Here is a 23,897-nt window from a genome sequence, read left to right as displayed (position 1 = left end):
CCAACACTCATATAAGCCACCGGACCGAATAAGTCCATGTGTAGTAGTTCCAATGGCTTGACGGTGGTGACAATGCTCTTTGATGGATGAGGAACACCAACTTGCTTTCCGGCTTGACAAGCACTACAAATACGATCTTTCTCAAAAGAGATATTGGTTAGTCCTAGAATGTGACCCCCCTTTAGGAGTTTGTTGAGGTTTCTCATCCCAACATGGGCTAGTCGGCGATGCCATAACCAACCCAAGCTAGACTTTGCCACCAAGCATGTATCAAGTTGAGCTTTTTCTTGTGAAAAATCCACTAGATAAAGCTTTCACTTGAGTACACCCTTGAAGGCAACGGAGCCATCGCTTCTCCTAATGACGGTCACACCTTCGTTAGTAAATAAACAATTGAAGCCCGATGTACAAAGTTGTGATATTGACAACAAATTATACCCAAGTGATTCAACTAAGAGAATCTTTGAAAGAGAGAATTTTGAGTTTAGATCAATGTTACCGGTGCCAAGCACTTTTCCCTTTTGATTTCCAGCAAAGGTAATGTAATGATCACCATCGGATTCTTTCAAAGATTCAAACATACTTCCTTCTCCAGTCATATGATTTGTACATCCGCTATCAATCACCCATGTGGATCCACCGGAGAAGTATTCCTACAAAATAAGATTATTCTTTCTTTTTAGGTACCCAACAATACTTGGGTCCTTGAGTGTTAGTCACAAGCACCTTGGGTACCCACACATGGCTTTTCACCTTAGTGTTCCATAAGCGGTGACCCACAAATATAGCAACCACTTTACCACGATGGTTCCTAGTTAACACATAATCCGCATAAAAGGATATTTGAGAGGATGACTCTTGTGTCTTAGGAGCTTGGAACTTATCTTGCTTTATTGAAGATGCGACAATTTTGGCACCTTCATCACGTGTTGTGCCTCTCTTGACAAACTTGATATGACTTATCCCTTGTGTCTCACCAATTCCCTTGCGGATGGGAGTAGTCATCTTCACTAGACCTCCTTTTGCTCCTAAGGCGGCCTTCTTATTGTTCTTGACATATGAGATGGTTTGAGATGCACTATCTTCATTCTTTCCAAGTCCCTTACCTTTCTCAAATCCATACTTGCTCATGTACTTTGATCCAAATCCCTTGGTATGCTTCTCAAACTCACCTACCCTTGGTGAGGGATTTGTCTTGAGTACTTGCTTGTGAGATGGTGCTTCTTCTTGCACTAATTGAGTGAGTCTAGTAATCTCTTTCTTCATGGCATGCATTTCGGCATGGTTAGTAGCACAAGTTGAATATCAATATTAAAGTATCGTGCACAACCTTTACTAGTTGAAGGACTAGATGACTTTGATGACTTGCAAGCTTTAAAGGAGCTTTCCAAAAGAGTATTAACTTTAACTTCAAGTGCCGTGTGAATGGCTTGCAAGCTTGTTAAGCTTTCTTGAAGTTTCTCATTATATCTCTTCAAGTTAGCATGAGTGTCTTCAACTAAGGAGAGTTCTTTAGTTAAGTCATTCACTTTCCTCTTTTCACTAGTAAATGACTCTTCTAACTCAAGAAGTATACTATCCTTGGCTTTTAGGGACTCCTTAAGTCTCTTGTTTTCCTTCCTTTTATTGGTAAGGTTCTTTTCAAGAGCTTCGGATTTTTCTCTCTCAAGTCTAAACAATTCTTCTTGTGATTCAAGAGTCTCATCTAGGTCATCTAGTTTCATTATTAGTTTTATCATTCTAGTTGCCGCACTCTTGCCATATTATTTAATGAGACTAGCAATTTCATCTTCCTCATGTAGTTTATCATCCGATGAGTTTGGGGATGTTACCTTTGAGTTCTTTGCCATTAAACACATGATTGGACCTTGATCTTCATCATCAGTGAGATCTTCAAACAAACTTGGTTGATGCGAAGAGGAGGCCTTGAATGCCATAGTTGCAACATCTTCATTGTCGGAGTTGCTCTCTTCATTTGAATCCCATTCTTGACCAAGATGAGCTTCACCGGCACGCGTTTTGTATCTTGGCTTGTCCCTCTTGGATGAGCTCTCCTTGGTGTCCTTGTTCTTCTTCTTTTCTTCCGAACAATCCGCAATGAAATGCCCAATTGTCTTGCAGCCAAAACAAGGCTTGTTTGATCTTTTTCTTGATTCATATTTGTTCTTGCCAAGGTTTCGGAAGTTGCTCTTCCTTAGAACCCTTCTAAAGTTCTTGATGAATAAAGCTATTTGCTCATCATCTTCATTATCACTAGTGTCATCATCCTTTGAGGATTGGGTAGCCTTTTCCTTGCCCTTCAACTTAGCTTGAAGAGCCAACCCATTGTTCTTTGCCGCTTGCTCTTGAAGGTTGGCCAAATCTTAATTGATCTTGATCCTCTTTAATTGATCATGGTGAGCTTCTATTCTTCCAAGAACATTCTCGGCGGTGAAGTGTTTAAAACCCCTTTCAGCTCTTATCAAGCTAGGTAGTGTGACATCCCTAGCCATGTAGACGGTCAAGAGCTTGTCCACTATCTCACGATCACCCTATTTATCTCCATCAAGTGACTTGATTTGATTGCTGATCTTCTTCATTCGATTGTACATTTCTTTGACAGTTTCATCTTTCTTCATGGAGAAAAGACTTAGTTCATCTTCTAATATTTTGATTCTTGACTCACGAACTTTTCTTGATCCTTGATGATTCACTTGGAGTGTATCCCAAGCATCCTTAGAAGTGAGAGTATCTTCAATCTTGTCAAACTCTTCGGCACTTACGGAGGAGTGGAGGATGTTCAAGACTTGGTAGTTGCGTTGCAAAACATAAGCTTGAAGCGGTATAGGAGTTTCATCATCATCCGGAATGTCACAACCAACTTCCACAATCTTCCAAAAATTCTTATGAATAGCACTCAAGTAACCAAATATTTTTGTCTTCCATTGATTATAGCCCGTGCCATCAAAGTGAGGTGGCTTTCCCATGTGAATTGAGGCATTGTGTTCACTTGGAATTTGAAAGGTGTAGTCATGACCCACTCGGTGATAGTTGGCTCTTTTCTTCACTTTTGATGAGCTTGAGGATTTTTCTTGTAATCGGTGTCTGAGTCATCACTTGACTCGATTATGATCTTGGTGTTGAATTTCCCTTTCTTTCTTTGCAGTTTCTTCTTCTTCTTCTATACCTTCCACTCTTGGAATGACATCTCATCATCAGTTGTTTCCAACTTATCTTCTTCTTTTTCGTGTTGATCATTCTTTTTCTTGTCCTCAGGATTTCCCAATGACTTCTCCTTGTCAACTTCATCGATTGGATCGATAGGAGCTTTTGATGAAGTATCACTCGACATCTTGATTCTCCAAGCGGTTAAGCTTCAAAGATGGAGAACCTCGCTCTGATACCAATTGAAAGGATCTCAAGATGTCTAGAGGGGGGTGAATAGGTTAATCTGAAACTTAAAACACTTTAAACACTGTTAGTAACACAGATGTCGGATACTCCGGATATATGTCCAGATACTCCGGGTTTTGTGTTCGGAGTTTCCGGAAATATTGTCCAGAGAGTCCGGGTATGAAACAATGTACACACTAACAAGATATTGATGCTGCAAGTTAGATCGAGTAAATTTAGACAAGCTAGTAGTACCTTAAGAGCGTTTCTTACCAGTTGTCTTGCTCTAGAGACTAGTATAATTGTAGATCGGCCTCAAATCCTAGAAAGTTAGTCTCACAAGAAAATACCTAATAAAACTAGTAAGGAGCACAAAAGAGAGACAAAATTTATTTCCCGAAGTTCACTCCCAAAGGAGCTACATCTCCGTTGAGGAAGGATTCAAGAGACGGTGCTCAAGAACCCCTATGCTCCTCTTCCAAACACTCACAAGCGACGCCTAGCCGTCTAGGAGCTTGAAGCTCCAAGAGTAATAAACTTGAATCTACCGGCTAGACAAGGATGTTGTGCTCAAGAGATGGAATGGAAGCTTACTAACACAAATCTTTGCTCTTGCAACAATCTCACTTGAATCCCCAAAGAAAATCACTCAAGAATGAAAAAGGGGAAGTGAGAGAGCTCTTCTTTTGCTTGTAAGTGTTTTCTGGTCGAAATGAGCAAGAGGGCTTTTGAATGAAGGGGTATGGCGGGTATTTATACCCCCTCTCACAGAAAACTAGCCGTTGGCTAAAGGGTACCCGGATACTCCGAGTATATGTCCGGATACTCCGGACAATTGGGTCCGGAGACTCCGGTCTCAGAGAAACTACAGCTAGGGAACAGTTACCCGGAAATTCTAGGTATTTGTCTGGATACTCCGGAACACTATGTCCGGACATTCCGGACCATGAACCGGACAATCCGGGTATAACAGGGAATTTCACGAGAAGGCTATTTATAGTGGTAGGTTTGATTCTCATGGTTTTTTGTAGGTTCTCTTGAGCACAACTACCACGTAAACACCTGTGGATCAAAGTCCCTCTTGATAGTACAGCGTTCCTATACTCAATTTCAAAATAAAATATAATTCTTCAAGTAAATTTGAAACACCATTTTTCATTTTCCTGTTAAGGGGTCATGCTTTGTAATACGCTTTGCTTAATCACCCTTGGCACCTGCACACATGCTTGACAACATGATTAAATATACATGTGCTTTGTCATCTACCACCAAAACCCACTAAGGGGCCTAGATATCTTTCATCCCCACACCCTGGCGCTTCGTCCTTGTCCTCCCCGCTTGATCCGTCCTCCTCCCCACGCCGCCGGCGGCTCCTCCCCTCGCCACCGGCCGCACCCCACCCAGGCCTCGCCTCCCTTGCCGGGGCACCCCACTTCGGCCTCCCCTCACTTGGCGCTAGCCGTCTCCACCCCAGCCTCCCTTCCCTCGCATCCTGCCTTCCGACGCTGGTGAGGCCTCCATCCCTTCGTGGTTCCTTCCCCACGCCGAACAGAGGAGCTCTCCCGGTGCCCAGGAGCCCGTCCGTTGCTGCCGGCCACCTACATTTATTTGGTATGATGATTCGCTTCCTTCCCTATCCAATGTCAGTTTATTGCAGTGCCTCAGGTTTGTTCACTGTTTTGCTGTTATTGAGGTCAAGATCTGGAAGACATTCAACTTCTCACTGGAGGTAGATCTGAAGGACAACCAAGGAGACAAGCAATCTTCTCTCGTATCTGCAATACCCTATATCCAAGTTCATCTATTTCATTCAGTCAAAATATTGTTGCTTGCTGATCATGAAACAATACATTCTTTGCAGGTACCGATTTCAGCTTCAGCAAAGCTTTGCTCGTTGGAAGGAGATTGACATTAACCTTATCAAACCTCGGCTCACACAAAGGGTAATTTTGCATACCCATTCCTTAATTTTTTCTGTGTGCCTCTGAGTTATGTACGTGACAAAAATATGCAACTATATTTTGATGCTTGTTATCTGTTTTTAGATTTCATATTTGAAAGTTGTTTCGTATCTCACATAAAGGTGTATGGATAAATCATGGATCACCAATGAGGCTAGGTACCGAACAACTTGTTCATAATAACTTAAAATGTTTGCTGCTATAGTTATATTTATTTTTAACATAGGAATTGCATTTAGGGAGACGGAGGCCTATGAAAAAAGGTTGAATGGTTTTCTAGCTTTTGCGTTTAGAAATTCAGCAGTAGGGAACAAGATATTATGCCCTTGTCGAAAGTGTGTTAACTCAATTTGGAGAGAGGCAAGTGAAGTACGAGAACATGTGATATGTGATGGTTTTCTAAAAGGGTACCAAACATGGACCTTACATGGAGAAGTTGCTTCGTCTTCTGTGAATGAAGACGATATAGATGAGTTTATTGAGCAACGCAGCGAAGATGATGATATAGATGAGTTGATTAGGGACTTAGCTTGTGGTTTAGATGATGGAGGGTGTATGGAGCATGATGAATCTTTTGAGCCACCTAGTGCTGATGTAGCTGCAATTTGTAAGTTAGCAGAAGACAATAGTCAAGAGTTATACCCAAGATGCAGTAAATACTCAAAGCTACGTTTACTAGTTCGATTAATTCGCATCAAACTTATTGGAGGTTGGACAGGTAGAGGTTTTGATTTGCTGATAGACCTACTTGCTAATGTGTTGCCTAGAGGTTTAGAACTTCCTAAAAATTTTCATGAAGCAAAGAAAGTGGTCAAATTGGTGGGAGTTGGGTATACTACTATTCATGCATATGAAAATAATTGCATTCTCTTTTGGAAGGAGCATGAAAAATCTGATACATGTCCGAATTGTAATGCATCACGTTGGAAATCGGAAAAGAAGAGTCTAGATGGGAAACGGGATTACAAGGTTCCTAAGAAAGTTCTTCGCTATTTTCCTATTAAGAAAAGACTTCAAAGATTGTTTGTATCCTCTAAAACTGCAAGTCTCACAAGGTGGCATGAAGAACGCTGAATAATAGATGGCTTGCTTAGACATCCCGCTGATTCACTTTTGTGGAAGGATTTTGATCAGAAGTATCCTGAATTTGCCGCTGATAGTCGCAATATTCGCCTAGCATTTGCCACCGATGGTTTCAATCCATATAGGACTATGAATATTAGTTACAATATTTGGCCTGGCATTTTGATCCCACTCAACTTTCCACCTTCAATGTGCATGAAGGATTCAAATTTCATCATGTCTGCGTTAATCCCCGGTCGGTATTCTGTTGGTAGTGATATGGATGTCTACTGGCAGCCACTTATTTATGATCTGCTTGATATGTTTGTTAATGGTGTGAGAACTTATGATGCTTCAAAGGGTGAATACTTTCTTTTGCGTGCTGCAATACTTTACACCATCACTGATTTTCCTGGTCTCGGTAGTGTGTCTGGGTTTGTCACATCTAGTGAAGCAGCATGCCCTAATTGCCACTCCTTGATCTGTTCTCTTAGACTTGGGAATGGCAGCAAACATTGCTACATGGGTCATCGTAGGTTTTTGCATCCAAATCACCCATTAAGGTTTGATGTTGCTTCATTTGATGGTGAAGCTGAGTTGAGGCCAGCGCCTGCTCCTCTTTCTGGAGATGAAATTCTGGAATATACAAAAAACCTGAAAATGGTCTATGGCAAGAACCCATCCAGCAAGGCAGCTAGGAATCCTCAACGCAAGGAAGGCGAGCCATTAATCTTCTTGAAAAGGAGAAGTATTTGATTCATTCTTCCATATTGGAAGGACTTGATGATCCGATATAATTTTGATGCCATGCACATAGAAAAAAATATGTGTGACAACATAATCAACACTCTGTTGGACATATCTGGAAAATCTATGGATAATTTGAATGCTCGCATGGACCTTCAAGCTTTAGGTATTAGAAGTGACCTTCACCCGGTTGAACTAGATGATAATCAATTTTACTTACCTCCTGCACCCTACTCAATGAGTCCCGCTGAAAAGAAATTATTTTGTCAAGTTTTGAAAGGGGTCAAGTTTCCGGATGGATATGCAGCTGATATACGACATAATGTTCTTGTTAGTGACAAAAAGATAATTGGTCTTAACAGTAATGGTAGCCATATTCTTCTACAAGACTTGCTTCCACTTGCTGTGCGGAGAGTTCTCCCTGAAGAAGTTAGTGCTGTTTTAATTCATTTAAGCAACTTCTTCAAGAAATTGTACTCCCCTGCTCTACGAATAAGTGATACGCAAAGGCTGCAGTCTGAAATAGCTGAAATATTGAGCCTGCTAGAGATTATTTTTCCTCCATCATTTTTTACCATTAATGTTCATTTGATGGTGCATCTTGCTGAACAAGCAAGAATGGCAGGATCAGTCCATTTTCGTAGCATGTGGCCGGTGAAGAGGTAATTATCTAGTGCATATTGCAACATAGAAAACAATAAACTACTTTTTGATAACTTGATGAGTGCTGTTTTATACATGTATAGATTTCTTAAGAAATGTAAGGGTTATGTTCGTACCAAAAGTCACCCGGAGGGATCAATTATGGAGGGTTCTATGTTTGATGAGGCCCTAACACATTGTTCTCGGTATTTACAAGATGAAACTCACTTTAATCATAGAGTTAGAAATAATAAGAGCTTGCAAACAGAAATTTCTGTTACAACGCCTTTCTTTCACAACATTGATCGAGCATTGGCAGGGAATTGTATTCTGAATTTAGATCACAAGACATGGCTTCAAGCACATAGATATGTCCTTTTCAACAATGCTAATACAGAGCCATACCTAAAGTAAGCTGTACAACTCAATTGATATTGCCTAGATTATTTTTTCTTCTTTGTTTAATTTTTTTGTTGGTCTTTTTAGCGAGCGTGCTCTGTACCTCTCCTCAATTGGTTTTCGAAATCAACGTGAGATCAACCACATGCATCATAAATCGTTTCATGAGTGGCTCGGGTTGCATGTAAGTAGTAAATTGAGTTCTAAATTAAGCATCTCAAGTGAAATCAGTTTGTACCTAACAGTAGTACTACTAATTACAGGTTGAGGGAATGTGTGAGGAAGTATCTGAAGAGATCAAAATTTTAGCAAAGGGACCAATGATGATTGCAAATCAATATAATAGCTACACAATCAATGGTTTCAACTTCCATACACATTGAATTGAACTATTACCACAAAGGAAATGTTGTGCTTTCCAAGTGTGATTGGGTTGATAACCGAGGACACAACAAATGGGTGAAAACAGATCAGTTTGGGATCACTAGTGTTAACTTCAAGCACTTATTCAATACCGGTGATAAGATGTCAGATGAGCCTTTCATATTAGCATCATAGGCGTCTCAAGTTTTCTATGTTCCTGATCCAGTTGATACTGATTGGGTTGCTGTAGTTCAGCCAAAGCCTCGAGATTTGTATGTAAGTGATGATACACAGGATGAATTGCTTGATGCTGATAATGGTGTTAATATTACAATCCCTGATTTGAACCCTAGTATGCCTAGAAGTGTGGTTGCTGGACGTGTCCCATATGCTAGAATAGATATAGATGGTATAATTGTCAGTGGAGTAAAACATGGAAAGAAATCTAGAAAGTAAGTTATGTTATTTCTTTTTTTTTCCCTTAACTTGTGGGTTCATTTTCAAAGCTAATGTGTGCATATCCTTATGTTTGTATTGTCATTTGAGTACATATGCTTGTCATTTTTTCAGGAAACTAAATGTCAAATGCAAGAGGAAACAATAAAGCTGGGTCATCCAAGGAATATGAGCAGGAAAGGCTTGAAAATATTAAGAGGATCAAAAAGAGATTGTCAGATCTGAACATCCCTGAAATTGTCAAAGATATGGGGCAGCAAGGTTTGCCTACGCAAACTTCAAAGGTTTGTTTCACATGACATTTACTTATAGAATCTGTGGCAGAACCAACCTGAATTACACTAGCTCAAGTGCGCTGATCCTTTCTCGGAAGGCAGCAAGGACTCAACCGCACTTCAAACAGAGTAACCTCGTGGTCTGTCGGGTAAAGTCCCGATAAAACCACCTAACTCAAGATCAAAACAAGGTACCTCGCACGAAGGCGAGTCCAGAGATACAAGCACTGATAATTTTACATCACAGGCATAATATTACATTAGTTTCGGATATATATAGTAGTAAGACCTAACTAGTAAGAATTTACACAAAACCGTTTAAAAGGTGAGTATCTGCAGCAGAAAGTAAAATACGACACTATCAGACGTCGCAGAACGGATATCGAGCTAAGCCCAAGCCCAACATCACTCGAAGGAACCTGTGTTGGCCGGGGACGGATCCCATTCCACGGACCAACCATCGGGAAGAGCATAGGGCCAGGGTACAGGTAGAGCAGGGTTCTCAGGAGGATTACCTGAAATATAGTTAAATTTGCAAGACTTAGTATTCTAATACTCAGCAAGGCTTACCCGTTTCATGGTATACGTAGACATGTAGCTAGACTATGAAGGCTTCATAAAAGTTCTGGGTTTGTATTTTTTGCTGAAAAGCACCAAAGAGTAGGTCCTTAATTTTCAAGTTTTAGCTTTCAAATTCTAGTTGATTATCCATTCTAGGTAAGCAATTATAATTACTCAAGCATGGTAGAACCTTTTAAACAAACATCATCTTTGATAATCAGAAGGTTGCTCTTATTACTCTATGTGGCAAAGGGATCAAGCAGTCTCGATCTCCGCAAGAAACGGACGATTCAGAATCGAATTTTCAAACCTTGCAAGGGTAAACCTAACTCACATGCTTGGAACATCCAACGATTGTTCCGAAGCAACCGTTTGCCTTTCATTCCGACTCATGGACCAGTGCCACCACAAGCGATTGTAGGACCATACGCACATGCAATGTGCAGGACATACGCCTGTAGCGCGACTACATGACCGTACTCCTGTCCGCTGTGCGGAACGTACTCCCGCACGTCGGTGTGTGTGCGAAAAACCAAATTAAGAGTGGTGGAGGGTATGTCCACTCCTCGGGCCGATCGGTTACTAGGCTTACCGCTTACCCATGATTCACGGCATGTGGCTAGTATTTTTAAACGCTTAACCACCGCTACCACACACTGCGACCTTATCAAATTTTTATCAACACAGACGGGGTCTCTGCCACGGTCATGAATCATAATCATAATCACAATCCCGTCCATTATCTTTATAGTGATTGTAGGAATGTAAACATTGCAACTCCTATAAAGCTCGCGAGCTCGCGAGTGATAGGCAATCACTCGACTTCTACCGGTCTTATTAGCATAGCAGCTACTCGGACTCAAGTTTTAATATACAGTACATAGGATTCTAGGAATGTGCAACTAGGGTTTCCATACAACTCCTAAGGACTTAGATGCATTAGTATAATAAATTAATATTTAAATTGCAGTGTATGAAAATAGGGTTTATGTCCGTGGCTTGCCTTCGCTGGTGGGGCTGGGGTTAGAGATGTCAACACTAAAACTTTCCGAACCGGGGTTCGGGGCTTGAGTTAAATTTCCGGTGATGTTCTCGGGGTCTTTAGAAACTTCTTCTTCTGATTCCGAAATTAGCTGATAATCTCCGTCGGCGAGAGTTGTCGAGTCTACATGATATGCAAACATTTTAATTTAGGGAATGCATACACTTTCATTTCATTTCACGATAAATTTGCAATCCAATAAACAAATATTCTATTTACCAAACCTATCGTCTACTTTCCTACTGGGCAATCATTTATCGAGTACAAACTAAACTATCTAATTGCATTAAGTGACATGTTCAGTTACTCTAAGCAACCAAACTATTTACATTAGATAGCATGGGGGTGATCTAATTTACCAAACTAACTCCCTTAAACACCATTAGTGGATTTTAGGAACTAGACTAATGATTCTTTAAAGAAATGGGGTTATTATTATTAAAAACTCTTGTTTTTTATCAAATAATTAAACCCTAAGTCAGGAGTGATTACTAATACTACAAAAATTAGTATAAACAGACATAATTGAAATAATCTTATCCTAAAATTTTTAGAATATTTTACGCAGTAAATAAATTAGAAGAAATATTTCAATTAATTAGCACCTAAAACATGTTTTATTCCCACAGAGCAAACCACTGCAGTACTGGGGCTATAAATTTAATTGAGTACTGCTGAAGCATGAATAAAGCTCCTGTAAAATTATCAGAATTTTATCTCCACAGGAACAGAGCTAAAAAAAATAAACAAAATCAGCACTATTATTTCAAGATCTATTTATATCTAGAGTTTCAGATAATTTCAGGTGCTAAAACTTTATGGACATGTCAAGAAACTCAACAACATCATTCAAAAATATTTTCATAATTTTTCATGGACAGGATCTAGCATAATTGTTCATTCTCGAGATACCCCTATTTTTTCACAGAAAAGACCTTAATAAGATTGAAATCATAGCAATTAGGTCCCTGGCCGTATTCCAACAGAGAACATGGAGGAGAACGGCGGCATTCCGGCGAGGTGGCTCACCGGTGGTGGACCGGAGGTGGGGGAGAAGCTTCAAGGGGTCAAGGCGGTTCACAAGAGCTGCTTGGCAGGGGCTAGGACGGCCGGAAGGGTGGTCCCCACGGCGACCCAGGACGGCGGCGAGAGGGAGATTGACGGCGAGGTGGATGCGGGGCTCAAGGGTGGCGATGGAAGGGCTGGTGAGCTTCACGGGAATCAGGCGAAGCTGCTAGAGGTGTTGGTGTTGATCAAGAGGAGGCGGGGCGAGCTGTCCACGGCGGCCCGGAGCGGCGGCAATGGAGCTCGACAGCGGCGGCAGTGTTCGGTCCAGGAAAAAGAAGAAGAGAGTGAGTGGGCAGGCGAAAGAGGGCCGCAGCGATCTTGATTCAAGTTTAAATAGGCGATGATCGATGGTAGGAGCACGGCACGACGGTCGACGGCAAGCAGCTGTTGGCGGCTCGGGCAGTGGCGGAGCGGCGTGGCGTGCGCGGGAGAGGACAGCGGGGAGGCGCTGAGGCGGTGGCTGAGCTCACTTGCGACGCGTGTAGCGGCGCTGGAGCAGGAGCTGGCCTCGAGCGGCGTGGCAACAACGGCCAGCAGCGGCGGCAGGAAAACAGAGGAGGAAGAAAGAGGGGGGGGGGGGGTCCTAGGGTCCTATCTGCAATTACATGAATTATAGGGACTTCACTGTAAAACAAAACTTCCCACTATTCTAAAGCTCAAATGAGGAAATGGTCAAAACAAAAGTTGTAGAGCTTTTTAAAAACTACAACTTTGCTTTAATGTTCAAGTTCAAAAATGCAAAGAATAAGGTGTTATTTGTTAACTCTTTGGCTAAATTCAAAATTATCAAGTTTTTGTCCTATTGAAGGCAAATTTCATTAGATTTTGGACCTAACTACAAGTTTTTATGGAAAGTAATGATGACTACCATTCTTACACTATGACCCCTAGTAGAAGTGAGAGTTACTTTTATAATTCAAAATCTTTGCACAAAAAGACTTGTATTTTTGAGAAATTACACATAAACCCTTATTTTCACACACTTCATTCAATTCCACATAATTCAACACATACATCACAACTACTCCCTCTGGTTGCTACATTCAGACACCTAGGGTGTCACAGAATCTGTGGTAGAGTCTTTATTGTACAATATGTGAAAATAGTTCTTTCACATGCATCGTATTTGCTTGTAGAAAATACGTACTACAACAAGTAAACCAGATTTTCAGCCAAGTAAACCAAACTTGCGTCCCAGGCCACAAAGAAACAAACCTCATCATGAAGAGGATGTACTTGATGATTTGCTGCTAGATGGAGACTTTCTTACTAACATTGGTACTGATTTTCTTTAACAGTAGTATTGTTTTTAGCATATGTTTGCTGCTATGTGCAGTTGATATTTGCTTTCCCTTTGCTTTAATAATAGTAATGACGATATTCACTTACCCTTTGCTTTAACAATAGTACTGCTGATATTTGCTTTCCTTTTGCTGCTATATCCAGTTGAAGATATTCAGAATAATGACATAACCAATGGTACAAAAAAGAGGGCTGCAAGGGGCATAACTAAGATGGATCAGATCTTCTCATGGACACCTCAAATGTCTAAGATCAACGTAGATCTCAATGAACATGGTCAACCTATTGTAAAACTGGTAGGCAATTCTATTGGCTGCCACGTTAGGAAGAAGATGTCGATTGCTCACAAGGATTGGAGGCTTATTGATATTGAAAAGAAGTTAGAGCTATGGACTGAATTAAAGCAGTACTTTGATGTTGATGATGCTGCCATAAACTGATTTTTGCGTTCTGCACATATGAAGTGGAAACAATTCAAGACAGACTTAAAGGACCAGTATTTTAATCCTGATTTCACTTCAGAGGAAATTCCAGAATGTCCTGATGAAAGAATCAATAATGATGACTGGCGAAGTATCTACAAGTATTGGTTGTCTTCTGCGTTTCAGGTAAGATGACGTGTATTTTGAAATACAAAGCTTAGAACCTCTATGCAATGTATATAAATTTGTTAATTCTATGTTAGGATCGATCTCGAACAGCCAAAAAAAGTAGGAAACATGTGCAGTTGCACCATACAACTAGTAGTGTGAGCTTTGCGTGTTCAGCACATGATCTGGTAATGTTCGATTTGCTTTACAAATTATATACATTATTGTTACTTCCAAGAATTGATCTAGGCTGTGGAACTTGGTCGTCCTCCACGAAGAGATGATATCTTTCTCAAGACCCATACGAGGAAGGATGGAGTTCCTTCATAGTCCACAGAATATATGATTGTAAGCCTCTTTAGTGTCATATGAACCCATCTCATATCTTGTTAGCAAAACATATCTGTGACATATGAACCCATCTAATATCCAATAGAATCAAATTAAAGACATTCTTGAAGTCTATCCAGAAATAAAAGATCGAACAATTCAAGGAGATGCATTTGCTATCATTTGTGGAGAGAAAGAGCCAAAAGGATCTATCCGGTGTTTGGGTTTGGGTCCAACTCCTCACGATATTGGCACTCTAGGATTGAAGTCCCATAAGCCAACTAGACTTCAAATGGAGATTTTTGCTCGTAACAAGGCTAAAAATGAGAAGGCTGCTCTACAATAGCATATACTTGAGCTGGAGGCTGAAATTGAGCAAAGAGCAGAAAAAGATCACGCAAGTGAAGAGCTCGTGTAACACCATGGTTCTACTACACAACCACATCAGGTATAATACTATTCCATGGCTTAAAAGTGAGGACTGGATCTGGTTCTTTAAGTGTCCAGCTTTAGGTCCATGCTCTTGTGCTATCCATGATTTTTTTCTAGCTGGTGTCGCTTTCCTTCCTATGGTTTTTGCTTGTTTGCACTGATTAAGGGTATACTACAGTTCTTTAGCGCAAGGAATGCTGAGGATGACCCTAATGACAAAGATTATGCTTCTGGAGATGAGGATGATGAGATGCAAGGTTCAAAGGCAGCAACACCAAAGACTGATGCTCCTTAGTCTCCACATGATGCTCTTGTAATTTTCTCATCCTTTTTTACAATTTATCTACTCCATAGGGTCATAATCCTATAAGACACTGAATTCAATTCTTATTAATCATATGTTTAGATTGGAAAAGATGTCATATTATATACCTTGTTGAGATCCAATGTGCCCATGGCTAAAGGAACAATTGTTTCAACTAAACCGGACATAATAGTTGGAGGTGAGCCAATTGGAAGGCAATATTATGAAGTTATTGTGACTTGTGTGCTGAAGCGAGATGAAGTTCTTCCTCGTCCATATGGCAATATGCAAACTATGGCCGATACTAGGATGAGAAGGCTTGCATGACCATACAAGAAGGTAATGGGATATGCTTTAGCTTGTTTATATTTTGATTCATATGTGTGATCATTATTAAATAATTGTTCGTAATGTTAACAGCTGAAGGTTACAAACAAGGCACTAGCTGGTTCAGCTATATATTTTTGTTGACAAATGCACCAGCCTTCTCATAAGTTTGCAATTAGAAATCTTTATTTTTACTATGAGGACTGTGTGGTTGCATGGTATGCTTGTAGCTGAATGGGGAAGTTTTAATTTCAGTCTCCTAGCTATTGACCTTTTTCTGGTGGTAACATGGTAGAAAGATGATTGTTTTGCAATAGAAATCTGCTTGGTTTGGCAGCCTTCAACGTTGCTGTAGTTTACTTGCATTTTTGTCCCAAAAAAAGATGATTGTTTTGGCAGCCTTCAAACTTGATGTAGATACATGTTTTGCATCCGCTGTTGAGTCCTTTGTACTCACGTAAACTGCAATAAAGATGTCCCTAAGCGCTGCCAGTTCAGAGCACTTCTTGTCTTTTAATTTTTTACGCATGGTTGAAAATAGAAAAAAAATAAATAGGTTGCTGTTTTGCCATGATTTTTGCATGCCTTCATCTTCTGATTTTTTTCCGCCGGCTACTTAACATGTACTCGTATGCTGGATAGAGACAGAACTATGCAATAACCTGGTACCTACTTGTTATTGGAACTACTTTTATTTGTTCTTAGGGTAGCACTCTATAATAATGTTAGCTGGAATAACAACCGAAGCAATTCAAGAAAGAACTAAATGGCTGAACCAACCTATGACTTTCTTGTATTAAGTCAAAATTGCATACGATCAGTGCCCTTTCTTTGTTAGGGTCATCGTTGCTTTGACTTGATAATTGACTCATTGTATACTCTTAGTGTCCAGGAAGGGATAGAGGCTGAAGAATGTTAATAAGTGTGTGCTGGAGGATTGGATGACATAAGCTATTTTGTGCAGGACGGTTTCAAGTAGATGACATGGAAGTATTTTGTGAATAATTTTGTAAACATGCAAACATTGTGCTCTAAACCAAGTGTGGTTGCTTTTGTGACAAAACTAGCTAGCTGGTTAATTAGTTGGATGATTTGGAAAGATGATGGTAACTTATGAGCATGCGAAGGATTGCTTAATGAAGTCATTAACTTGATACAAGTCATTTGTGATGATTTCTTGCTTGTTTACTCAGTTGGCATTTTGAATCTTCCATGAAAAATAGCTCTGAATTAATAATTATTATTAGTGTGCCATTTATTCAGATTATATCTGGCGTCATAACTTACTGTTGGTTGCTAAATGGGTTGTACAATTGGTTGGTAAAGATATAGAGCAACTATGGAGGGCCGGTTGCTAAAGAGGTGGTCGGTTGCTAAAGACTTTTAGCAACCCCACTTACAGCGACGGATCGCGTCGGTTGCTAAAAGTCTATAGCAACTAATCGCGAGTTGCTGCAAGCGCTTTTACTAACTGATCGCAAGTTACCATAAGCCAACCGTGGTGCAGTGAGAGGTCTGTTGGAGTTTATTGTGAAATAGGAGAGAGAAACAGGATGAGAGGCCCTCATATGGGTGGAATAGGGGCCAAAAGTATGAGGTGGGTTGGAGCTGCTCTTAGCTGTTTCCTGGTTCCCATGGTTTCGTTTCAGCTGTTGGCAGCTGCTTTCTTTTTTTGTGTTGTCCTGTTTGCTGTGAGAGTTAGCGAACTCTCCCGCTTGTGACCTGGCTATGATAGCCGCTACGCTGTAAACGTTTTGGTCTTTATCTACGTAAGACCGGGGGTCTCCCCTAAAGCTCTAAAAAAAATAAAACACTATTTTAGATTTGCAATTCTGTAGCCAAGTTTGCCATACAGCCAAACTTGTCAGTGCTGGTCCAAACAAAGCATACATATATGCTGCTAGTTAGGTAAAGGTGCTACAACAGAGGATTTTACTGCTTGCTCGGACCTGAATTACGATTGTCTCCCTTCTCCCAAAACAGATTTAATGTGTGTCCTAAAACCAGCTGACGCCAAAGACAGTGAATATGCTTGCTTGCTCTGAATGTTAAACCTGTTTGTAAATTCAGCCAGCACTATAGCCCCTTCACGTGCATTCTTGTTTTGCAGCTTCCTGCCAGTTTCCTTCGGCCCGACAGGGCCTTAGATTTCATCAGGAGGAGATGCTGAGTTAACTTACCAATAACTCAGTAACTCAACTTGACCTTGACCTCTTCAATAACTACTACAGAATAGGTCTTTCCAAACGCCTATCACCGCCAGTTCGAATCAAACCGACTGTGATGGTCCAATTCCTTTTGAAACTGGCGGTGATATTGGACATCACCACAGGGTTGTATTACAAACCGGCGGTGATGTCTAGCCACTGCCACTCCCATCTCCCGCTACCCCCCTCTGCAGCCGCATCCTCCTCCCCCAACGATTCTCCCTCCCCGCCGCCCCTCCCATCCCCGGCGCTGCTCCCCTCCCCCGCCGGCCGCCGCCCCTCCCGTCCCCAGCGAGAGAGGCTGCAGGGCCACGGCGCAAGGGGCGTTGCCGTGCGCGCGCGGGGTGGTGGCACAAGGGGCGGGGTCGTGCAGCGCGTGGGACGAGCGGCAACCAGCAACACAGGGTGGCGGTGCGAGCAGCCGCGAGGCAGCGGCTCGCGGCGGGCGGCGCGGGTCGGCAGCATGCGAACTCAAGCAGCTTTTTTTGTTGTTTTCTCTCACATGCATCACCACCAGTCCTTAACCGGCAGTGATGGCCCCCTCCATCACCATCGAGTTAAATCCAACGCCCTTCAAAACCGACAGTGAGGGGGCGCTGGAGTAGTGAATCTTTATAAACGTGGTAGTATGTAGCTGCATAAATTGAGTTATTTTGACCCGATTAGTCCTTCTAGTGCAAAATCAAAGCCCTGAATATCAAGATCAGTCCTCTTGTTGATCGTGATCATTATGTTCAGTTTACCATTATCGGTGTCCGGATCCGCACTCCCAACTTATGCTGTGCGCGCGAAGCAACTTGGCAAATTGATCTGCCTGCCTGTCAACAACTGCGCATCGCATAGGGTTTCCGAAACCTAGTGCTGCCAATACCACGATAACTTCAGAAGCACCTTAATGTTTCTTGCCCTGACTTCGGTAAATGGTGTCTAGTTGAATTTAAACATTTGTTAAGCTGCATCGGTAGCATCCTAATCATTTTGTAATTAGTAAGGATTCTGGTGAAGGACGAGGTCAAGTCTACGCCGATGCAAAATCAAGGTGGGTTGTAAAGTTGCGTGCCAAATGTCGACAACTAGCATTGTGCACGTTGCACAATTTGCACAAAATAACTTTGCTGGTCAACTTAACTGATGCACTGCACGATGAACATGGAACTTAGTTGACTCTAACTTTGGGATCTACTCTTCACCTGGCCAATAGTAAAAATGTTTTGCTGAAGGCATTAACATGGATAATAGTACATATATTCAGCAAATCAAGTTTCGGCTTTTTAACCACAGTTTGGTTGGCCAGCCGATTGAGCATGACCGGATTGATGATCAAGAGTGGCAGATGTAGTCTTTGGTAATATCCTTGCATGATGCTCTACATACCCTGCTGAAGTATATGATAAATTCATGTTATTAGTTGATTAGTTATCATTGCTGGATTTGTACTAACTACTAATATAAATGAGTACCATTCACCACAGTTGTTAAATATTCTATTTGTTGATTCGAGATCACTCATATTTGAAGAGGAGAAATAGAGAAGATGCATGAGCACTCAATCCAATATGAATAAGTGGCTCGAAATCATAGTGACTTATTTTCAACACCATTGAATATACCATGTTTTCTTGGACTTTTGGGAGTTATCTGGCTTTTGAATTTTCCAAAGTTGAGCCTTTAAAGTCAGCCAGAAGTTAAAACAAACGGGGCCAATATTGTTGGCCAAACTTGCATTTGGAAACGTCGAGGGAGATTGGGTATGGTATTAGTATATGTAGAGAAAGTTGAGAATGATCTCCCGATTATGACCATAGAGCATATATGTCATATTTTATGCAGCTTAATTTATCGTTTCACAAAGTCTCAGATGTCGGCATGTCACTATATTGATAAATCCAATAATACCTCTACCAATCATTTCATACATATATAAATGTCTACCCAAAGAAGCTCGGGCCACAAATCATGAATGATAGAGAGTAAAAGAAACCACGGATTTTCTATGCAAGGGTGGAAGCAAATTTTGCTGGAGTGAACTCTACCGCTCCTGGGGCATTTGCGACGGTCTGGATAACGAAACGACTGTACAAATCTTTGAATACAACTGTAGTCTCCCGCTATAATTAAATGAGTTCTCTAGTTGTGTTCCCACTTCAGCCTTTCAGGTATTGTGTCATGTAACGTGATACCCATAGTAGACACCAAATATTTGTGCTCTTGACACCAAGGGCAGGTCCAACTCAAGAATTTAGTGGCGTCGTGCTAGTTGTTGAGCTTCCATAGCTACAGTGAAACAGATCTAAACATCATTGAACAAGAAATTGTTTCGAGAACTTGACTGGACAAACATTTCATTAAGAAAAAGCAGAAGTTTTACAAGGCACGTACTTGCTCACACCAAGAACTCGAAAAGAAAAATTACAGAACTGAGAAAAAGAAGAAACAACCTATAACTAGACTTAACAAAAAACTAGCCATCGGGGATGAAGAACATGAGGTCGACCATTCCTGTCAAGATTCAGCATTGTGCCTCCTTGATGACCTCTATGATGATGTTGCGGCCGCCGCTATGTTGTCTCTATACACCCTCTCGTTCCTTTGCAGCCAGATGTTCCAAATTTTTACAAGCATAACAAGGAAATCAAAATCCTTACGAGCTGGTTGTCGGTATATATGCACTTACCAGCAGATGGTCAGTCGTTAAAAGCAGTATCTGTCGGTAAAAACTTTTACCGTCGGAACTTACACTGACTGCAAGGGTTTGTTGGTATAACTTTATACCACTGACCATTCATTCGTAAAAGCCGAGGGTTGTGGTGCAGTGACTTCTGACCACTCAACCACCAATCCAGCAAGAAAAATTGAGTGACGGCCCGTGCCTGACTGTCTAACGTGGATTCGTCCCTGCTTGACACTTCTCAATCCGGATAAACCATGATAGAAAAGCCAGACATATAGCATGGAAATTGCCAATAAGCATTCCACGTATATTATAAGATAAGTGCTGAGCAGTACACTGCTACTAGGCACACACTGCTATATTTAGAGCCAATGCAACCAATAGCAGCATCCAAATCTAACAGCAAGCTTGTCCAAATGGCAGATTCCGAAAAAATGGCACTAGCTTTGGCCATATTGTGTTTTTTGTGCGGCAACGCCTTCCTCCCTTCATCAGCCTCCTCCGATTCCTTCCTCCAATGCCTCTCGGCGATGATGCCGAGCCAGCTGGTGTACCAGCAGAGCTCGAGCGGCTTCACGTCTGTGCTGGAGTCCTCCGTCCAGAACCCCAAGTTCCTGACCAACACCACGGTGGGGCCGCTGTGCATCGTCACGGCGTCCGACGTCTCCCACGTCCAGGCCGCCGTGCGCTGCGGCGGCTGGCACGGCGTGCGCCTCCGCGTGCGCAGCGGCGGGCACGACTACGAGGGCCTGTCCTATCGCTCCGTCCGGCCGGAGGTGTTCGCGGTGCTCGACCTCGCCAGGCTCCGCGGCGTGCGCGTCGTCCCCGGGGAGGGCAGCGCGTGGGTGGACGCCGGCGCGACGCTGGGCGAGCTCTACTACACCGTCGGCACGACCAACCCGGGGTTCCTGTTCCCCGGCGGTGCGTGCGCCACGGTTGGCGTCAGCGGCTTCATCAGCGGCGGCGGCATCGGCCTGATGATGCGCAAGTACGGCGTCGGGGGCGACAACGTCCTCGACGCTAGGATCGTGAACGCCAACGGTGACGTCCTCGACCGGGCCGCCATGGGGGAGGACCTCTTCTGGGCCATCCGCGGCGGCGGCGGCGAGAGCTTCGGCGTCGTCGTGGCGTGGCGGCTGAAGCTCTCCAGGGTCCCGCCGACAGTGACGGTGGTCAACAACCTCCGGACCATGGAGCAGGGCGTCGCCGACCTCCTCGCCAAGTGGGAGACGACCATCCTCACCCCCTCCCTACCGGACCTCACCATCCGGGTCGTCTTGCAGGAGAGGCACGCCTTCTTCCAGACTTTCTACCTCGGCCGGTGCTCGGACCTCCTCCGCACGGTGCGCGGCGTCTTCCCGGAGCTCGGCATGACGGCGGCCGACTGCAACGAGATGAGCTGGCTGCGCGCCATGGCGTTCATCTACTTCGGCAACACCAACACCCCCGTCGAGGGGCTCCTCAACCGGACCAACTCCCTGGGCACCTACTTCAAGAGCAAGTCCGACTACGTGCGCCGCGCCGTCGGCCGGGCCGGGTGGGAGAGCCTGTTCCAGCAGCAGCTCTCCAGGAACGGCAACATGCTCATGATCCTGGAACCGCATGGCGGCGCGGTCGGCGGCGGCAACACGAACGCGACCTCACCGTACCCGCACCGCCGGGGCGTGCTGTTCAACATCCAGTACGGGTCCATGTGGTGGGGCGAGGCCAACGGCACCGCGGCGGCGACGGCGCTCGAGTGGCTCGACGGCCTCTACGGGTTCCTGGGGCAGTACGCGACCAGCAACCCCAGGGAGGCCTTCGCCAACTACCGCGACCTGGACCTCGGCCAGAACGTCGTCGGCCGCGACGGCGTGTCGTCGTACTCGAGCGGGAGGGTGTGGGCGGAGAGGTACTTCATGGGAAACTACCGGCGGCTGGCGGCGGTGAAGGCGCTGGTGGATCCCAGTGACTACTTCAGGAACGAGCAGAGCATCCCACCACTCCCAAAGACTTGAGACATTTTGCATGGCCATGGATGTCTTGTTTGCTGAGGGTTTATGGTGCACCGTACCTAAAATAGATTTGAGATTAAAGATTTGAGATTTGAGATTATATACCTTCTTCTAGTGTTTGATTAGTGTTACAGTAAATGGATGGATAAAATAGTAAACGGATTGTCATATCCCAGCCCAGCAAGTGACTCGGCCCAAGGTTAAAATGAAACCCATATGTTCTATATGTTCAAAAATTTTGAACCAAAGTTTTTGAGGCCCTAGTGCGAAATACAAAATGTGACCCTATATTTACGAAATACAAATAATCTAAATGCATTTTGAATTTAATTATAAAACTTCTGTGACAATAAATCTATCAAGAGCACCTTCTGAGTTTGACCAAACTATTCGAGTCACTCTGCTTCTTGACCGGACACTACTGGAAAGCGCTAGTTTCTCTAGGGCCAAAAATCCTAGGGAAAGGCAGAAGAAATAAAGGGGAAACATGTTCCCTAGGAATTTTGGTAGAGAAAGGTTTCTAGGGATAATTTCGACGGGAAAGAGATCTTGCCCTACAGTTTCTAACAAAAACTACAGGGAAACAAACATTTCCCTAGGATTCGCAGCTCCTAGGGAACATGCTCGTGTGGCATAGTGTCCTACATGGAAAGCTTCTTCCCTAGGATTTAAACTATTAGGGAAAGAATATTTCAATTTTATTTGCACGGTGCCTATTTGTGGTTATTTTAATTGTGTACATTATTATTTCTTATATATTCATTGTAGTTCACATTATAAAAAGGAATATTTATCAAAACAAAATGTCTTCTGATTAAGACATCTCATCACAAATATTTTCATGCCTTTGTTTAAGACTAGAAAACATGATAAAGTAATGGATCTCTCTTTTCACAAATAACAAATAGAACAAAAGCTTACTAAAATAAAGATGATAAAGTTCATGGTAACCAATGGAGAGAATTTATTTGTGATCATAATATGAAATGCGATGACCAACGCCAATCAGTCGCAGCCCAAGCATCCATATATACACTTACGCAGCATCCCACACTCAATTGAGAATTAAAAAATTAGATGAAAGTACTCAGCGTGACGCGGAGATGGTGATGGTAGCAATCAGCGAGTCGTAGGTCACGGCCATGGTGCCTGGTAGCAATCGCGTCTCCACATGAGTGTCCAAGGCGAGGAATCTTGATGTGACCGTGTTTGGCGTCGTCTCGTGTCGTCCCGCTCGCGCGAGGTCTCAAGGAGTGAAGTGTCCATCTGAGTCTCCAGTCTCGTGCTCATTGCAGAGCCTTGACTCCAGTCTACCGTGGGCTTTGGTACTTTGAATTGAAAGGATGTGGGCTTAACTAGCTACTGATTAGGGACATCGGCTAATTAATCGCTGATTTGGGGGGCCTTTAATTTTGTGGGGCCGGTATGGTAGCTCCACTTGCATCATGCCATATATACGGACATTTTCAAAAGGGGATTTTTACCACGGGACACTCTACAACGTCGTTTTTTTGCTATAGGACATCACTCAATCTTGCCTTTGCTGCTGGACATCTTTTAAGCGTGCAATTTTGCCAATAGACACTGCAGCGAGTATAATATGCATTTCCTGGTTGGGAGGATAGAGAAAAGGAGTGAGCTGAACAAAATACCCTTGCAATGGTAGGCTGCTCACAAGTAAAGGTAATTTTGCTCCTAGACACTCTACAATGTTAATTTTTTTTTCACAGGTCACTCTTTCATACAAGACATAATAAAGTGAGCATCTTTTCTACCCATATATATATGTATA

General features: G+C 42.8%; 1 protein-coding gene and 1 long non-coding RNA gene across 4 annotated transcripts; both read left to right on the top strand.

Moving 5' to 3' along the window:
• The first annotated feature begins 3,937 nt into the window (after nucleotides 1-3,937).
• LOC112902197 lies at nucleotides 3,938-16,355 on the top strand. 3 transcript variants are annotated; one of them, XR_003230509.1, is made up of 10 exons: nucleotides 3,938-4,983; nucleotides 5,072-5,143; nucleotides 5,234-5,315; nucleotides 9,117-9,286; nucleotides 13,395-13,858; nucleotides 14,090-14,188; nucleotides 14,277-14,618; nucleotides 14,781-14,915; nucleotides 15,009-15,245; nucleotides 16,119-16,355. It is a non-coding gene; the product is annotated as an uncharacterized LOC112902197 (long non-coding RNA). The 3 variants fall into 3 exon arrangements; XR_003230508.1 differs by having other exon boundaries at nucleotides 5,066-5,143; XR_003230510.1 differs by lacking the exon at nucleotides 16,119-16,355 and adding an exon at nucleotides 15,327-15,615 and having other exon boundaries at nucleotides 5,066-5,143.
• A 4,162-nt stretch (nucleotides 16,356-20,517) lies between these two features.
• On the top strand, nucleotides 20,518-22,205 carry LOC112903128 (berberine bridge enzyme-like 4). Its single transcript, XM_025972342.1, has one exon. The coding sequence runs from the start codon at nucleotides 20,528-20,530 to the stop codon at nucleotides 22,106-22,108; it is 1,581 nt and encodes a 526-aa protein (XP_025828127.1). The 5' UTR covers nucleotides 20,518-20,527; the 3' UTR covers nucleotides 22,109-22,205.
• Nucleotides 22,206-23,897: the final 1,692 nt, after the last annotated feature.

The sequence above is a fragment of the Panicum hallii genome, chromosome 8 (assembly GCF_002211085.1).
Source record: "Panicum hallii strain FIL2 chromosome 8, PHallii_v3.1, whole genome shotgun sequence".
Taxonomy (NCBI): Eukaryota; Viridiplantae; Streptophyta; class Magnoliopsida; order Poales; family Poaceae; genus Panicum; species Panicum hallii.
Note: the sequence above shows the minus strand (reverse complement) of the source record. Positions and strands in the feature narration are given on the sequence as shown.

Bases quoted from the DNA above. Each gene is read 5' to 3' on its own strand.
- LOC112903128 (XM_025972342.1), top strand. From the start codon at position 20,528: ATGGCAGATTCCGAAAAAATGGCACTAGCTTTGGCCATATTGTGTTTT.